At 51.8% G+C, this 16,913-nt stretch overlaps 1 protein-coding gene across 2 annotated transcripts; it reads right to left on the bottom strand.

Annotated features, from left to right (window-relative positions):
• Positions 1 to 11,002: 11,002 nt before the first annotated feature.
• Positions 11,003 to 16,649, bottom strand: LOC133900031 (pto-interacting protein 1-like). Of its 2 annotated transcripts, XM_062341116.1 has the most exons (9): positions 16,460 to 16,649; positions 13,251 to 13,354; positions 12,865 to 13,112; positions 12,658 to 12,784; positions 12,269 to 12,542; positions 12,063 to 12,195; positions 11,848 to 11,934; positions 11,455 to 11,566; positions 11,003 to 11,282 (listed from the first exon to the last, which is right to left on the bottom strand). In XM_062341116.1, exons 2-9 carry the CDS (start codon positions 13,333 to 13,335, stop codon positions 11,278 to 11,280), a joined length of 1,071 nt encoding a protein of 356 aa, XP_062197100.1. In that variant the 5' UTR covers positions 13,336 to 13,354; positions 16,460 to 16,649; the 3' UTR covers positions 11,003 to 11,277. The 2 variants fall into 2 exon arrangements, with proteins under 2 accessions (XP_062197100.1, XP_062197092.1); XM_062341108.1 differs by having other exon boundaries at positions 11,190 to 11,566.
• Between the last annotated feature and the right edge of the window lie 264 nt (positions 16,650 to 16,913).

The following is a 16,913-nucleotide window of genomic DNA, read 5'->3' on the forward strand; positions in this document are numbered from 1 at the left end:
GTGGACGAGCTGCCAGCCGTGCTATGGGCCAATCGGACTACGCCAAGCCGCGCTACCGGGGAGACTCCTTTCTTCCTCGTCTACGGCGCCGAAGCAGTCCTCCCCTCCGAGCTCACTCTGGGCTCCCCTCGAGTGCATGCATACTCTGAGGGTGAGCAGGAGCATCAAATGCGCGACGACGTAGACTACCTGGAGGAGCGCCGGCGGCGTGCTGCTGTCCGGGCGGCTCGGTACCAGCAGAGTCTGCGGCGTTATCATCTGCGCCATGTCCGGGCCCGGTCTCTCGAGGTGGGGGACCTAGTTCTCCGACGCATCCAGTCGCGCGAAGGAATGAATAAGTTGTCCCCTGCGTGGGAAGGTCCCTTCACCGTGATCGCGGTCCCCCGGGCAGGTTCTTTCAGGTTGGCGACGGAGGAAGGACAGCCACTCCCGAATCCGTGGAACATCGAGCATCTTCGACGCTTCTACCCGTAGATGGCCGTGCTCGCGGTTCAGGTTAGTAAGGCCGGGGGCTTCTCCCCGCCCGAGCAGTCTGAAGGCTTCGCCCCGTGGGGTAAGTCGATGTCACCCAACCTTGTAAATATTGCACATTAAGTTTTTCAATAAGCAATCGCTATATCAAAATACTTTTTCTGGATTCCGTATGTTTAATATGTCTGGTGAGGAGCTCGGTTGTGCGAGAAAAAGTTCGCTCTCTCTTTTTTCCCGTTGACAAAAGAATCCCGATCGGTATGCATGCGAGCAGTCGCCGCTGACCCACGTCCGGCATGGTAGGCTGTGGTGTTCGGTGTCATGGCAGGCTCCCGGGCACTACCAAGTTTCGGGGTGCTCTGGGTAATCCAATCGCTCGAGCTGCTCGAGTAGTCCGGAGCTCGGGCCCTCGGAGCGGGCTGTCGGTGCTCGGTCTGGTCTGTCATACCCGGACGCCACCGAACCATAGGACCTCTAGGTTATGCCTCTGTCCGCTCTTGTTCGCCGGTTTGGGTATTCGAGAGGTCTCGGGTCAAAAACGAGAACAGTCTATAGCAAGTACCGCACTAACAGAGCGCACCAGACAAAGAAATTCTATATTCTCTCTCAAGTCACAGGCTGGCAATCACAAGCAGTTCGGCCGCGAGGGCTTCAATGCCCCGGTCTCTGGTCGGCCCCAAGGGTCTTCGGGTGGTCCTACCACTTAGGCTTGGGTGGTCGAGGCCACCCGACCCTAGGAGCCTCGTATGCCTCTGGGCCCTCGGGCGCTCCGTTGAAAGAATCAAGTCCCCGGGCCCCCGAGCTCGGAAGCACACCCCTCCTGGATCGGTTAGCCGGAAGGCCGACAGCTGTCCGGTGAGTGGTTATATTCAGACAAGTCTGCTTTCAGTAAATTTATGTTCCCGAGTCATTCTCGGGGGCTCTCGCGCTTTAATCTGTTCGGCGAGGTGGTCTCCTTGCACGCAAAAACCCTGCCGCGTGTCTACTTTTTCCCAGAACGACATAGCGGTTTGTAGAAAGGAGTACCGTGCTTACGATAATGTCTGACCGAAGCCCTTCGTGGTCGTCGTGGTGTTCGGTCTGCTTTTATGGACCCCGAGCACTACCGAGTCCTCGGGTGCCCTGGGTAATCCTATCGCTCGAGCTGCTCGAGTAGTCCGGAGCTCCGGCCTTGGGGGCGGGCTGTCAGTACTCGGTCCGGCCCGTTTTGAGCCCGGGCACCACCGGACCGCGAGGACTTTTGGTCACATTCTCGCCCGCACGCGTCTCCCTTCTACTAACTGAGTGGTCGCAAAGTGAAAAAGTGTTCATTAGGCACGGCGTGTTCCGAGCAGGATCGATCTATCTCCCGGGCAAGGGAGTCTGTGTCTTCGTTTCTTAACCTAGGCAGTACGGACTCGCGAGAGCTTGAGGGCTGGCTGCGCCAACGCCAGCGACCGGAACAACTTCATTTCTCGGGGATGGGAAGGTCGGGAACGGCCCGACTGAGTACTCCCCGGGACTTCCAGGCAGAGCACCAGAAGAAACATCAAACACACAGAGAAATTGGAGTTGCGAGCCCAAGGAAAAGCTGCCATTATATTCACAAGACATATACAAGGCGTTTTCTAAGGGTTCACTCCTAATATTCACTCCTACATCTACAACAAAAGAAGAGAGGGCACAGAGGGCCTAGTCGGCGGCAGAGGCGTCGGCTGAATCCTCCGAGTCGTCCCCGGGGGCTGGCGGCGGCGGCACCTCTCGCCTGAAGCCGGCCGCCACCACGGAGGCGGTACTCCTAACCGCTGCCCGGGCGGCCTCCTCCTCAGCCTCGACTACTCCCTCCCGCGCTGGCTCCAACGGGAAGTTCGGGTCCCTGCTTCGGTAGCAGGCCAGGACGTGCTCGGCCACGGCACGTGCCAAGCCACGTCCCTCCCGGGCGGCAAGTTCCTGAACTGCCCAGGGCAGGGTCTCGAGGCGCTCGCAGACCTGCTGCAGCCCCAACACTTGTCGTGCGGGGCCGTCGCCCTTCTTGTCGTCGACAAGCCGTCCGAGACCACCCTTCTCCACGGCCCGTCGCATCCGCCGGAGGATGTCCTCCAGCATATGCTCAAGGTTGACCCGCGAGACAAAGGCGGTCTCGAGCTTCTCCTTGGCGGCCCGCAGCTGTGCCTCGAGTCCCTGGTCCCTGGCCGGACCAGAAGAACCGCCAGCTGCGGCGGGGACGGCAGCCTGCTTCGCCTTGGCCACCATCTCGGACAAGGCGCGCTCATGGGCGGCCAGTTCCGCCTCGTGCTTCGCATTCTCTTCCGCCCTGGTAGCCGCGGCGGCCACCGCAGCAGCAGCTTCGCCCTCTCGGCGACTCAGTTCGCCTTCTCGGCGACTCAGCTCATTCTCCCGCCGGGCCAGCACATCCTCCTGCTGGACCACCGAATCCTCCCGGGCACCGAGTTCAGACGCCGATAGCTCGTTGTCTACTTCCCGGATGGAGACTTCCTCTTCCCAGCGCTTGATTTCTTCTCTGATCTTCCGGAGGTCGTCTTCCCAGCGCCGGAGGTCGGCGTGCGTCTTCTCGGCCGCGCCCTCCCGGCGGGTCAGCTCGGCTTGCCGCTCCTCCGCAGCCTGCTCCCGGGCTTCGACTGCCACCTCCCTCTCCTGCGCCTGCCCCATCCTGGCAAGGGCCTTGGCAGCTTGCTGCCTCGACGCCTCGGCCAAGCGGGCGGCGTCTTCTCGTTCCCGCGCGGCCTCTGCCCGCGCGGTCTTCAAAGTTTCTCGTTCCCGCGCGGCTTCCGCGCGGATGTCTTCTAGGAGTTTCTGCTCCCGCGCGGCTGCCGCACGGGCCTCCTCCTGGGCGCCCGCCAGCTGCGCCTTCTCCAGTGCCAGGCGGGCGCACTCGGCTTCGAGCTCCCCCTCCTTGGCCTTCACCACTGCGCCCAGTTGCCCGACTGCTGCTTGGACGCCTTTAATGGCGGCCAGGAAGGGATCGGCAGGCCGGCCGGGCACTGCGGGCGCCCAGGCTTCTCCGCGCGATGCCTCCAGGGGGGCCGAGCTCTCCGCCGGGCCTTGCGCCGCCATCCGCCCCGGGCTCTGCCTGCCCGGGGTAGGCTCCGCCGGAGCCAAGGTCTCGGACGGCGGCCGCGTTCCCGCATCGGCCGCCCTATCCACCGGCCCCGGCAGAACATCCGCCTCCACCGTTATCCGCCCCGGGCTCTCCGCGCCCGGGGTAGGTTCCGCCGGCACCCTTCTTTCGGCTGCCACCTCCGCCTCTCTCCCAGGGGCCGCCACGTCGATTGGCACCTCCGCCGATCCTATGCCGGCCTCCGCCGTCGCAGCGGGCAGGCTCGGCTCTGGCTCCGGCGCCTGCTCTCTCTCCGTCACAACAGCGCCTGCAGCTGGCCTGCGGGAGACAAGTGAAAGTTGTCAAAACTTAGTTCGGGCCGAAAATGCCCATGGAAAAGCAAGAAAGAAGACTCACCGATACCGCCATTTGGCCGCTGGGAGTCTGATGTCCGGGTCCGGTGCCGTCGGTCCGGACTCCTCCCGCCGCCTCTTCCGCTGGGGGCTCGGCTGAGCCACTACGCAGGCCACGGGCGCCGTCGTGCGAACCTCGGGTGCCGCCGGACGGGTCTCGGTCTCCGCCGTGCAGGTCGCAGGCGTCGATGCAGGCCCCATCCGCACCAGGCGCGGCTCCAGCACCGGAAATGCCGCCGCTGCCGTCGGCGACGGTGGAGAATCCGGCACTAGGATCAAGGCCCGGGGTCGCTTTCCCCGGTCTCCCGGCGCCAACTCTTCAACAACTTCAGTGGCGCCCTCCTCTCCGGCACGGCGGCTGCTGCTTGCGGCGGCCCCGTCGCCAGCCCGCGCCGAACTACCTGCGACCTCCTCGCCAAGAAGTTCCTCCAGCCCGGGGAGGTCGGAGGCCTCGGGACTCCGGCTTCGTGGCCGGTCCACGGGCCCCTGGGCATCGAACTCCGGCAGCCCCGCCATGATGGCCACCCGGTTGGGATTGGCGCAGAGCGCCATCTCTGGCCATGGGAGCTCCGCCCGGCTCATGTCCTCCGTCCCGGTGATCACTCGGGTCATCCCTCGCAGCTCCGCCTGCCCCAGATCCCAGCTCGCGCCAATCTGGGTCCTGGTGATGTCCTCCGGCCCGGTGTAGAACCAGCTTGGTCGGGCCCGCTCTCGCAAGGGTGCCAACCGACGACGCAGAAAGTCCACAACCACCATGACTGAGGTCAGCCCGCCCTCGCGCAGTTCCAAGATGCGCTCTAGCACCGGCTTCAGTCTCGCATCTTCTGGCGGCGGCGCCTCCCACGTCGACCGCCGAGGTTCCGCCGCCCTCTCTGGCAATTCGAGGCGCTCGTGGGGGTCGATGTCGACGAAGAACCAGTCCCGCCGCCACTCCTCCCACTTGCTGCGCAGAACCTGGGGAATATAATGATCCCCCAGGCCTTCCCGGAGCCGAAGGTTGCAGCACCCCGCGACGTCCACCGTGGAGTGCCCCCTCTTCTTCCCCACCGGCCGGAGAACGAAGAAATGGCGAAGTAGCGTCGCCGACGGCATCACCCCCACGAACATTTCGCAGAGATGCGCGAAGACCGCCAACGCCACGACGGAATTGGGGCTTAGGTGCGCCATTTGTATGCCGTACGTCTCCAAAACTTGCAGAAAGAAGGCGGAGAACGGCGGCACTAGCCCCGCCGCCACGAAAGAGGTGAAGAGAACGGTCCGCCCAGGGACGGTCGTCGCCGGCGTCAGAGTCGCCGGCCTCACCACCACGGCACCTTCCTGACCCTCCGGTACCAACAGCTTCCTAATCTTATCCGCCGCCTCCTCATTCCTCAGACGAGACTCCGGCAAGATGCTGTCCGAAGTCCTGTCCCGGCGTCCTCCTCCAACCCTCGTCATCTCAACAGGGTGGAAGGTGTTTTTTCGGTGGAGAAGAGGGAGAAGGGAGAATGCTCCGGTCGCCTGGGATTTTCCTGAGGGCTTCGGAGCACCAAGAAGGCAGGAGCGCAAGTGCAAGAGAGCGTAAAAAGGGGAAACGGACCGATCCGTTCCCCCTTTTATATCTCAAAATTCGAAAACTGCCGCCCCAGACGGTTCGCTCGGCGAAGCGTCGCCTCGATCGACGCAACTGTCAGACGAATCTCCCGCCGATCGCACGATGTCAGCGGTTGCCAGGCGTATTTTCCTCGATCTGCGCGGCGACCGCGCGTGCCGCCCGTATGGTTATCATACCCTTCGGAAGTTGTGTGGACACGCGTCCACTCATTTTCCCGTTGGAACGTACTTAAGGTCTAGGTCCGCAAGGGCCACCTTTCGAAAGCTTGCCACATGGCGTCCGCGCTAGCCTTGGCCTCGGTCGCGACGAAGGGCCCATTCGCAGTCTCCGTCCCATCGGCTACCAACGGGCCCGGGGGCTACTGTCGGTGTATTCAGAACCAGGGGTCCCTAAGTCCCGAGGCCAGGCCGGCTATCCACCACATGTCACCACCCTGCGAGGTAAGAAAAAGCTAAGTCCCGGGAGAAGGTGCTCGGGGCCGCCGCCTCTGGTTCCCGAGCACCCTAGTTCCCCGATGATCTGCAGGGTCCAAATACTAAGACCAAAGTGCTCGGGAGAGAGTGCTCGGGGCTGCACGTGGCAGCCCCTGAGGACCCGGTGCCCCGAAGGCCCCACCAAAGTGCTCGGGAGAGAGTGCTCGGGGCTGCACGTGGCAGCCCCCGAGGACCCGGTGCCCCGAAGGCCCCACCAAAGTGCTCGGGAGAGAGTGCTCGGGGCTGCACGTGGCAGCCCCCGAGGACCCGGTGCCCCGAAGGCCCCACCAAAGTGCTCGGGAGAGAGTGCTCGGGGCTGCACGTGGCAGCCCCCGAGGACTCGGTGCCCCGAAGGTCCCACCAAAGTGCTCGGGAGAGAGTGCTCGGGGCTGCACGTGGCAGCCCCCGAGGACTCGGTGCCCCGAAGGTCCCACCGCAGTACTCGGGAGAGAGTGTTCGGGGCTGCACGTGGCAGCCCCCGAGGACTCGGTGCCCCGAAGGTTCGCGCAAGATCATTCAACGACCCGAAGGGTCCCGTCGTCAGGGTGTCATCCAGTCAAAGGCCCAATGCCGCATTTAATAGGCACGCGCGGTCTGACATCCTGACATCCTGACATTCTCAGCTGCCCACGCCCCAGTGTCAGACCCTGCCATGCACTAGCAGGGGGCCGTGGGTCCATTAAATGCACGGGTCCCGTCCCGTTTTATCCAGGTGCCTCGGGATAACGTTGCCAGAATCGAAGCACTCCGCCTGCCACCCTGCCCTGGCAGAAGAACAAGACAGGGTGGGCGCACTGGGCACCTCTGAGGCTGACCGGTGGGCCCCTTTTAGGGCGCCCCGAGGCTTCCGCAGCGGCTGGTGGTCGAATGCGCGCCGCATTTCTCCACCGCCCCTGTCACTTCGCCAAAATGAAATGATTACGCCTTTCTCCGTGGCACCTTGGCATTCGTGTCCCCTCTTTCCCATTCAGGATATGTTGAGGTCGGCGCGCCTATAAAAGGAAAGGATGGAGAACACTAAAAGCAAGGAGAAAAAAAGGCCTTCGACCACCAGACGACCAACAATCTCCGACGAACCAGGCCAAAGATAGATCGACAGACACTCGAACCAGCTCAAGTTAAGCTAGAACATAAGAGCCTCAAGCTCTTTGTAAACAGCTCTCCCCTTAGAACCAGATACCTCCTTGAAGAATTCCCTTCAAGGATAAATATAGTGTTCATACAGGAGTAGGGTGTTACGCCTCCGTGCGGCCCGAACCTGTCTAAAACCCGGCGTACCCACTTTTTCTTGCATTAGGGTGATCGTCTCCCGCCAGCCATCGCATTTATTTCCGTTCCCGCTTATTTCCCAAACAAGTTTTTTCAGGATCATCCCCCCGGCCGAATCTCTAAAAAGGGGTCTCTCGGGATCCCTGCGACAGGAGTTCACTCTCCGACAATATGCATATATTTTTGATTGCTTGATTATGTGAGCTAATGTACTTGTATAGGTAGTATATATGCTGTATATATAATTATACAAGTGTATATAAATGAGAGAAATTAGAGAAGAAATAGAAAAGCTTTTGAGCTAAGCCAATCTCCCTTCTCTCCCTCTCTCGGTTTCAGCCCAACCCGCCACAATCTATCCGCTCCTCTCTCTTTCTCTGGGCTACATCCCACTTCTTTTGCCTGGCCCACCAAGCTCATCCCCTACCTCTAGCCTCTCTCTCTCTCTCTCTCTCTCTCTCTCTCTCTCTCTCTCTCTCTCTCCCGCTCTCTTCTACCGCTGTGCTGCACTACCGGGAAGATCGTGCCGGCCACAAGCCAAGGATGAAGCCCGACACGCATACGATGGAGAGGAGCTTCTAGAAACTTGCTAGCTCACGTATAAGCAAAAGTCTTGGACGAGTACGCCCTATTACCAATCAAAACCGAACTCAAATTGGAGTCCGAGTAGATGCCATCGCCGTTTAAATCAAAGCTGAGCCACCCTCAAACTCTATCTCCTTCAGGTATAAATAGCACCTTAGACCCCTCCCCTAGAGCATCCTAGAGCAAGTCATCGGTTTAGAGCCGAGAATCACCGAGAGAAGCTTGTTCATCGCCATGTTGGTGAGGAGAGCCGCCACCGTCGATCTCACACGCTGAAGCTCGATCGCTGCCTCTGAAGAGTTCTCTAGCACCGCAAGAGCGCAAGGAAGCTTCCCAAAGCAATCCTAACTACCATTCGCCACCGGAGCACCATCTACAATGTTGACCAAGGAGAATCATCGCCATGTGCCGTTGCCTGCCTCTCTGGAGCCTCTCCCACGTCGACGTGTCCCCTAGGTATGATCTCGTGCCGCCCGATCCTTTCAGCCGCTCGCCGTTGAGTTTCGATCGTTGGAGCACTGTTCTGATGAGGTTCTGGCATTGCGCCATCGTGGAAGTCATCGCCTCTGCCTTTGTTCAGCCGGAGATGAGAGCTAGTGCACGTGAGCCATCCGATCCGAGACCAAGAGTTGAGATTAGAAGCTCTCATACCCCTTCGTTGGCCAATCCGAATATGACACATGTTAACTCATAAACCTAGTCAGCTGGTCCGCCACCTCACCTTGCCACATCGGATGCCACATCGGTGAATTCCCTGGCGTGTCATGCCTTCTCAGCAAAGGATACCCAGTCAGCATTCTTGTTTTTCTTTTTCATTGTTTATTACCGTGATGACATCATAAAGCCTAAATATTATGCAATAAGTAGTTTTCAGTGTAAAACTAATTCTAAATAATAATAATAAATATGAAATTAATTTCTAATGATGTTTTATAGGTTTATTTAATTATGTTTAATATTTTTAAAGAGTTTAATAATTCAAATAAATGCTAGGAAATTCTAAAAAATCCCAAAAAAATCATAGAAAATTCCTAGCAACATAATTCTATTTGTAGATAATCTTTTTAGTCATGTTCTAATCTTTAGAAAATCATAACATGTAAACCGTAGCTCTGTTCTGATCCGTTCTTTCGCTGAATTGTCTGGAATGGTGTAATCTTGTGATGATAGTATTTGTTGTGTGATGTTTGGTTCTTTTTGGATCTTGGTTTTTATATTTTATTGTTTTTCTACGTATGTTGCGAGTAGACGCCAACGTTCAGGAGGAGCTAAAAAGTCTGCAGGATCAAGATTTTGAAGACCCAACTGAATTCAGTAAAAGCAAGTTGTGTTCTTGATCATTTTTATCCCAGTATTACAAATGTTTTATTTTACAAACATGCATACTAATAATTTTATTAGGAATCCCAAGTGTTAGGTTTTACCCTAGTTTTCCCCTTATCATTCTTGTCATCATAGTACGGTTTTGGGTCATAGATGGGTAGATGATGCTTAGCTTTGGTTTGGATGGTAATTATGATAATTGTTCCACGAACTTAATAATGGTTCTATGCAACAATGATAAAATATGATAGAATAATTTTTGTAGCAACATGGTATAGGGATTTGAGCAGGTGGTATGATGAGATGTATGGTTGGGAAAGTGGTAGTCTTGCTTAAATCTAAGGGTTGGTTCATGGAGCGTCTTTTATATGTTTATAGTACAACCACAAGCCTAGAATGGAATGAGCCTAGCCAAGTAATTTGCTTACTCTCAGCATAGTGTAGACCAGACAGAAGAGCGGTGAATGGACGATGTCTTGGGATCCGAAAGGCGTAAGAGGGGGCTTTCGTTGTTCAGGTGGAATCACGCAGCAATGAAACCTTAGCGGTTAGACGTGTGCTAAGAGGGGGCATTGTAAAGGCTTTATAGTGGATTCCTAGCGCACACCTCGGTAGTGTGTAAGAGTTATCCGTTGGCCAATGGATGCTCAGCAAAATGGGATGATAAGTCTTGTGGGTAAAGTACAACCTCTGCAGAGTTAAAACTGAATATTCAGCCGTGCTCATAGTCATGAGCAGTATAGAAAACCTATCATGATTATATCTGGATGGTTTAGTAAGTGTGGTCAACTATGACGGTGGGAACCATAGTTGAGGTGTGGTTCAGTCACGATGGTGGGAATCGTGGTTGAGGTAGTTCGTCTGTAGTTCAATTTTGGTGGTGGGAGTTATGGTTGAGGTGTTTGTTGTTCAACCTTGGTTGAGGTGGTCAGTTGGTTAGGTTAAGAGGGATGGAACCTTGAGGTGATTTGCTATTCACTTAATTATTATCGCTTTTCAAATTATTTTACTTAAATGTTGTTTTATACAAAAGAGTCATTTAGCCATATTCTTGTTAAAACCTTTATATGCATAACTATTTCCTTCACAACTTGTTGAGTACGACAAATGCTCACTCTTTCTATCACCAAACACACAGTTGGAGAGGGTATCGAGGAGTACGCTGAAGATGATTTCTACGTTGATGATGCATGTGGAAGAGTTGTAAATGATTAGAGTCTTCATAGTTCATTTAGTTCCCGCTGCAGTGGTTCTTCGACCTTTGAATGTCACTGTAAGACGGTCAATTCGATTAAGTATGGATATTGTAATGATTATCATCAATGAAGTCACTATGCGTTAGGATTGATTCTTGGACTCAGTACACGGATGAGATTGATTTTTTTCTTGAACCGGTCTCGACACCTATAGACTAACTATATTGTTAAGAATTGTTAGTAGGATGTTTTATTTCCTATTTCAAAAATAAATCAATGTAACTATACTATACCATGTAAGCCATATTTGAAACCTACAAACCAGTTTAACTTGGTAATTTTGAATTGTGACAAATCCATCCAGTGTAGCGGTTACTGCTGTAATGGACGCGTTGTCTCGTTTATTTTAGCGCTAGGGTCCTCTGGCACCTGCAGTGTCCGGACTCCGGAGAATGTTCTGCCTGTATAATTATGGTGGTACCTTACTACATGACTGCCAGGTTAAAACAGGCATTGATCCATTGACATCTTTGTTCCTGATTCATGATGCCTGAACTAACCAGGCAGAAGGGGTATGAGCTTTCAACCGCAACAGGTGACGACGAACTTTAAAAAAAATAAAATCGCATCTGAGGCTACTCTAGCTCAAGGATCAAAATACCATTAAAATCATCAAACGTCCATGAGATGAAATGTAACTGCACATAAGCAAACAGTTAATCAAGTTATGGCCCGTTGGGTGCATTGTAGCATTGAGAAACTGTATTACTGTGTTCAGCAATGCGCAAAGGAGAAAGAAATATCTCCTTACGAACATTCAATGTGAACTGCATGAAGCCAAAGACCATACTTATATATTTTTTCAATGTTTGAATTAGACACTCGCGCCAGGTACAAAGCAAGGGCAGTCACTCGCTCATCCTGCATCACATCAGAAGAATAGAGGCACTGAGGCAAGAAGCTGATCGCAACACGAATCTACATACAGCTAGCCAGACACCCAGCTACTCCACAAAAAAATAAAAAAAGAACTTGACAATGCATATTTTGCATCACAAATGGTGATGTGAAGATTATGATCCAGTGTGTTCACCAGGGTTGGATGCACGTGCATTCAGCAGGGGCTGGAGTGCCTTCACGACAATGCTCATGTTCGGTCGAAAATCCGCTTCATATTGCACACACAGTGCGGCAACAGCTGCAAACTATTCAAAGAACACATGGAATACGAAAATGAGATGAATAAGCCTTTCAAAACCATTAAGCAATATAAAGTTCAAGATCAAGTGAGGGTAGACAACAATATAGAAGAAAATCATCTAACATGCCATCGGTTTTTGTCTTATTTATAATTTTAAATCATATGTAAGTAGATACTTTGTCATGATGGATGTAAATCTCCTTTTGGTAGTCTCTGAGAAAATAGCTCATCACTAAGAGCCACTTTAAAGCTCACACAAACCAGAGCCTAAATATCCTTCCATACCTTTGCAACAGATTTAGGAGGATATTCCCCTCCAAGTCTTGAATCAACACATTGCCTGACTTTGTCTTCACTAAGCCGCGGTGTTGCCTTCAGGCATTAAAATAGCAAGTACTTTGGTTAGTCAAGAAACACACGAGGTAAAATGTTTCATAGATGCAATATAACTTCTAACTGTAGAATTGTGCAAAAGTACAATGGCCAATATAGATGTTTACCCATGTCACAAGACTTTGTTGTCCTCTTGGTAATGTATGATCCACAGGTTTTCTTCCAGTCAGGAGCTCCAGAAGAACAACTCCAAAACTGTAGACATCACTCTTAGAGCTAAGTTGTCCAGTCATCGCATACCTACACCGAAGTTTTCAACATTTAAGCAAAAGTGGTCAGCTACTCATAAAACTGAAAAGAGAACTGCACATACTCAGGCGCATGATATCCAAATGTTCCAAGAACCCTGGTTGAGTGAAGTCGAGCTGCCATATCAGGAGCTTGGTTTGACAAATCAAAATCAGCTATTTTAGCTACATCGTCATCAAACAGAAGAACGTTGCTGGATTTGATGTCCCGGTGTATGATATGAGGCTGCGCTTTCTCATGAAGATACTCAAGGCCTTTTGCTGCTCCAACAGCAATCTTCACTCGTTGTGTCCAAGATAAGACTGGACCAGGCTGAGCTCCTTTCACACCTTTCCGTCCTGTGGAGTTAATATTCATACTCATCAGGTATCAGGAAAGAAGCTCATGTATATAATAGATTTCAAACTTATCACCAAGGAGAACAATGGATTCTACAAGCATAAGGAGTCATACCGTGAAGCATATCGTGGAGAGAACCCATAGTTGCAAATTCATAAGCAAGGATACGGGTGTTTCCATCAACACAGTAGCCAAGCAACTCCACAACATTGTCGTGCTTAAGTCTTGATACCATGGAGACCTGCAGAGTGTACACACATTTTGTAAGGAGGAAAAAGACTAGCAAAGATGCACAATTCATGTGACAAAATCGGTGCGCACCTGCGCCAAAAATTCTTGTTCTGGCTGCTTACTTGAATCTAACTTTTTTATCGCCGCACTTCTACCATTTTTTAGGACACCAAAATACACTCTGCCAAAAGATCCCTCACCAATCAAAGCTTCATCACCAAAACCCTTTGTCACATCCCTAATTTCTTCAACAGGAATAGTGGGGACTTCAATTGGCTGCACTTTCACAGGTTGAGGACCCCTGGGAGTTGGATCAGCAGTGCGATAAGCATCACTCCCTGCAGGTTGATCAATATTCAGGATAATTTTACAGTCAACTATTAAAGATAGTAGTTTGGAAATGAGTCAAGAAATATGTCTGTGGATAACATCTGAAGGAAATGCTAAGTTACATAAATGATTCAGAGGAACATTACTTGCTGGGTAGCCACCAGGGTATGGACCTCCATTATCAGGTGCTCCTTGAGTGTCTTCGCCGCCACAGCAAGCCAAACATGACATGGTCAAACTTAGCCAAGACCTGAGAGATGAAGCACCTTTTTCTTATAAACAGCAGAATAAAAAATGGCAAAAAAAAGGCACCTAAATTGTCAAGAAATAAATAGGAGTAAATTATGTGGCAAGGCATTGGCTACTGATAAGATTTGTTCAAATTTAAATTATTCTTTCCCTATGGTAGACATAACCTAACAGACCTACACAATTTCCTAAATATGACCGTGCCAAAAATGTGGACACCAAAAAAACAATAATACAGATTGTAACCGCACCCAATAAGAAATGTATTTCTCCATTGAATAAGTAATATCAACAAAGAATTTCCAAATAACATGATAACAAAGGTTCATGGAGCCACAATTAGATTGAAGCAACTGGCACCTGTCAAGTGTTTATTATAAACTATCACGGATCAGTAAAATCAGAGTTCAAACTTACATTCATTTGAGATATCACAAATCACTAACAACAACAACAACAACAAAGCCTTTGTCCCAAGCAAGTTGGGGTAGGCTAGAGATGAAACCCACAAATCCAACTAAAAAGATGATGAGAAAGCATAAGCCAAGCAAGCGGCAGAACTAAAAACCTACCTAATATCACTTATGTTAAAGAGAAGAACTGGAAAATAATTTTCTTCATTTGCGAGTTAAAATAAGGACAAATAAAAAATTCCAGGCTAGTCATGATGGAGTTGATCCTTGTGATAGTCGAAGATGTCATTATTTTTTAGCGTAATAAATCCTAGACCCTTGCAGAATTCCCCACGGTCTTAACATTTACAAACATCCTATGACTAGTTATCAAACGCTAAACATTAATCCAGTATCTCATCTTCTGTATACTAATAAAGCTGAGTGCAAGAGAAGGCACTAGAGAATGCCAATCACCCCTTTTCATCACCATTGCATGATTCGGATTCAATTGACATAAATGCAAATCATTTATAAAATCATACACCTAAAACCTACTATTTATTCCTAAGAAATACCGAAAATAACCATATACCTACTACAAATTTCTACAGAATACAATAACTTGGCTATAACCATGCACACAACATTAGTTAAGCTAATGGGCTACAATGTTCTTTCTCAGGATTTTCTTTATATATAAAATTCTCAACTACAAGAGAACAAAATTTACAGACCAAAATGCAAGTCCAATCCTAGTTGCTAGTACAAGTGTTCAACTAAGGACAGTGCCTAGCTTCGTTCCAGCATACACATTCTTGAAGACAACACAAACTCTTTTAAGTTCAACTCCACATTACACATTTACCCTAATTATGAAATGTCAAAACCTATAAAGTTGCTCCCTCATCCTCCATTGGCCGGCAATTGCCTCAAAAGTAAAAGCTAGCCACACCCCTAAATTGTGTCCGGATCTAGAACAAGTTGCAATACTAGAAACGTGTATCTGCGCACTCATGAAATACCTAAAGCACTACACTACTAGAATGATGACATCTGAATCTCTTTGAAATCACCCATGCCTCACCACCTGTATATCTACCTCAGTACAAGACATACACCAAATGTAAATAAATATATCTAAACAAAGAAAAGGAAATAAAAACAAAGAACTGGTAACAAACAATGGTTCCTTGCCAACTCCAAACAAAGAACAAAAAATAAAAGTTGATTGGACAAGAACGGGGAATTAACTTTTTTGCCACCCTACCGGATGGTGCATTCCAAAATGTCATCCTACCAGATTTCCTCTCACAGATGCCACCCGGGCCCATCGGACTCCACTGCGCCACGCTGGTCTGGTCTCCACCGCGCAGCTCCGCCACGCAGCAGCCAAGGCTGACTTCGCTCCCCACACTCCGCCACGCCCCCGTCGCCGCCCCGCTCGGCCATGCAAGCTAGCGCGCCATGCCGCGCTGCCCCGTGCGCCGCCAGCCCACGCCGCCTGCTGCTCGGCCGCGAGCACGCCACTACACAGCCCACCTGCGCCATCGCGCTGCAGCTCCGCCCCGTGCGCGTCACTGCTCGCACGCGTGCCGTTCCGCCACGGAGTCGCCACTGCTTCTCCACCCGCGTGCCGCCGGCGAACCTTCTTTCCCAGCCGATCTCAGCCTCTCTGGCTCTCCCGCCCCCCTCTCGGTGCATCCCCTTCCACCGTCGTAGCCTCCTGCACAGCCGCCCCCTTTCCACCGCACCGCGCCACCGAACCGACCCGCTGGCACCACGCCGCGCCACTCGGCTGGCCCAGCCGCGGCCCTGCGTGAGCACTGCCCTAGCCGAGTCCGGCACCACCTGGCCTCTCGTACCGCTGGTCACCCTCTCCGGCGCCCCTCTCTCCTCTGGCTCCCCCCCCCCCCCCCCTCTCACTCCCCCCGGTCTCCCACTCCTTCACCGAGCCTCACACTGAATATGGACCCAGGTGGCATCTGGGAAAGGAAATCTGGTAGGATGGCATTTTGGAATGCACTGTCCAGTAGGTGGTAAAAAAGTTAATGCCCCGACAAGAACAGCCAAAACAAAACTTAACTCCCCAAGCTTAACGCCCTCAGTATCGTTATAAATCAAAGATCTAGCTTCGATGCAAAAAATGGAAATAGGGACTACAAATTAATCTAGCCCTTGCTTCTTTGCACATGAAGAGAAGTTACCAGTTATAAGCTCATCGCACCCCATATCACAAGCAAATTAAATTGAACCAGGGATTTGATTCAGGTCAAATCCCAAGGAAATAATATCCAAATCATAGAGAAAGCTCCTGCCCCAAAGAGGAACAAACGAAATTCCTATATGGTGAAAGCCCACCAAATCACAACCTGCCGAAAACTTTAATTTTGAGCCATTCGAGCTCATATTAACACTCAAGATCCCTTCCGTTTCCTCCCTCACCCCGTACGCGACCCACATCCTCCGCAACCGACGCAGGGATGCCGCCTCTCACCCTCTCACTCCCTCCCAAACCGCCGCCGCCGGAGCTCACCAGAGCACACCGGAGACTGCGACGGCGATTGCGCCGGACTGCGGCACGACGGGGGGTCATGCGGACGGGAGGCGCTCACCGATGCGAGACTGGTCGAACGATCACCCGATAGACGCCCTCAAGAAGCTTCCGAAAACACTGGACGAAGCGGACATCGAGTAAGGCGTCAAAATATCACCTTTTGTCTTCCCGGCGGCGGGGGAAGGCGGTGGTCGCGCAGGGTAAGAGAAGCTGCCGCAGAAGCGAGAGTGGGAGAGAAGGAAAGCTCGGTGTACTCGTTCCGAGTCTTCCTTCGGTCTGTCCTTGGAGATTCTCTGTTCACTCGCGGTGAGGATAAGCTTCACAGTTTCACACTGCACAGCCACTTGACCTCGGGTTTGGCCAGTCTTGCACCCTCTATTATTGGGCAAACTTAACTCCTTGCCCTACTAAGATTCGATTTGATGAATCATTTCATCATCAGCAACTCTTGAATGATTGCTCTTTTGGATGATATTCGTGCCCTAAAGATTAAAAATCTTTGAATGATTAACATGTGTAGGAAAAACTCACAATAATAATGGTGAAGTAGGCAAGATGTCTTCCTTGCTTTGGTTATGAGCATCTTTCCTTCCTCATTTGATAGATTGGCA

This window comes from Phragmites australis, chromosome 2 (assembly GCF_958298935.1).
Source record: "Phragmites australis chromosome 2, lpPhrAust1.1, whole genome shotgun sequence".
Lineage (NCBI taxonomy): Eukaryota > Viridiplantae > Streptophyta > Magnoliopsida > Poales > Poaceae > Phragmites > Phragmites australis.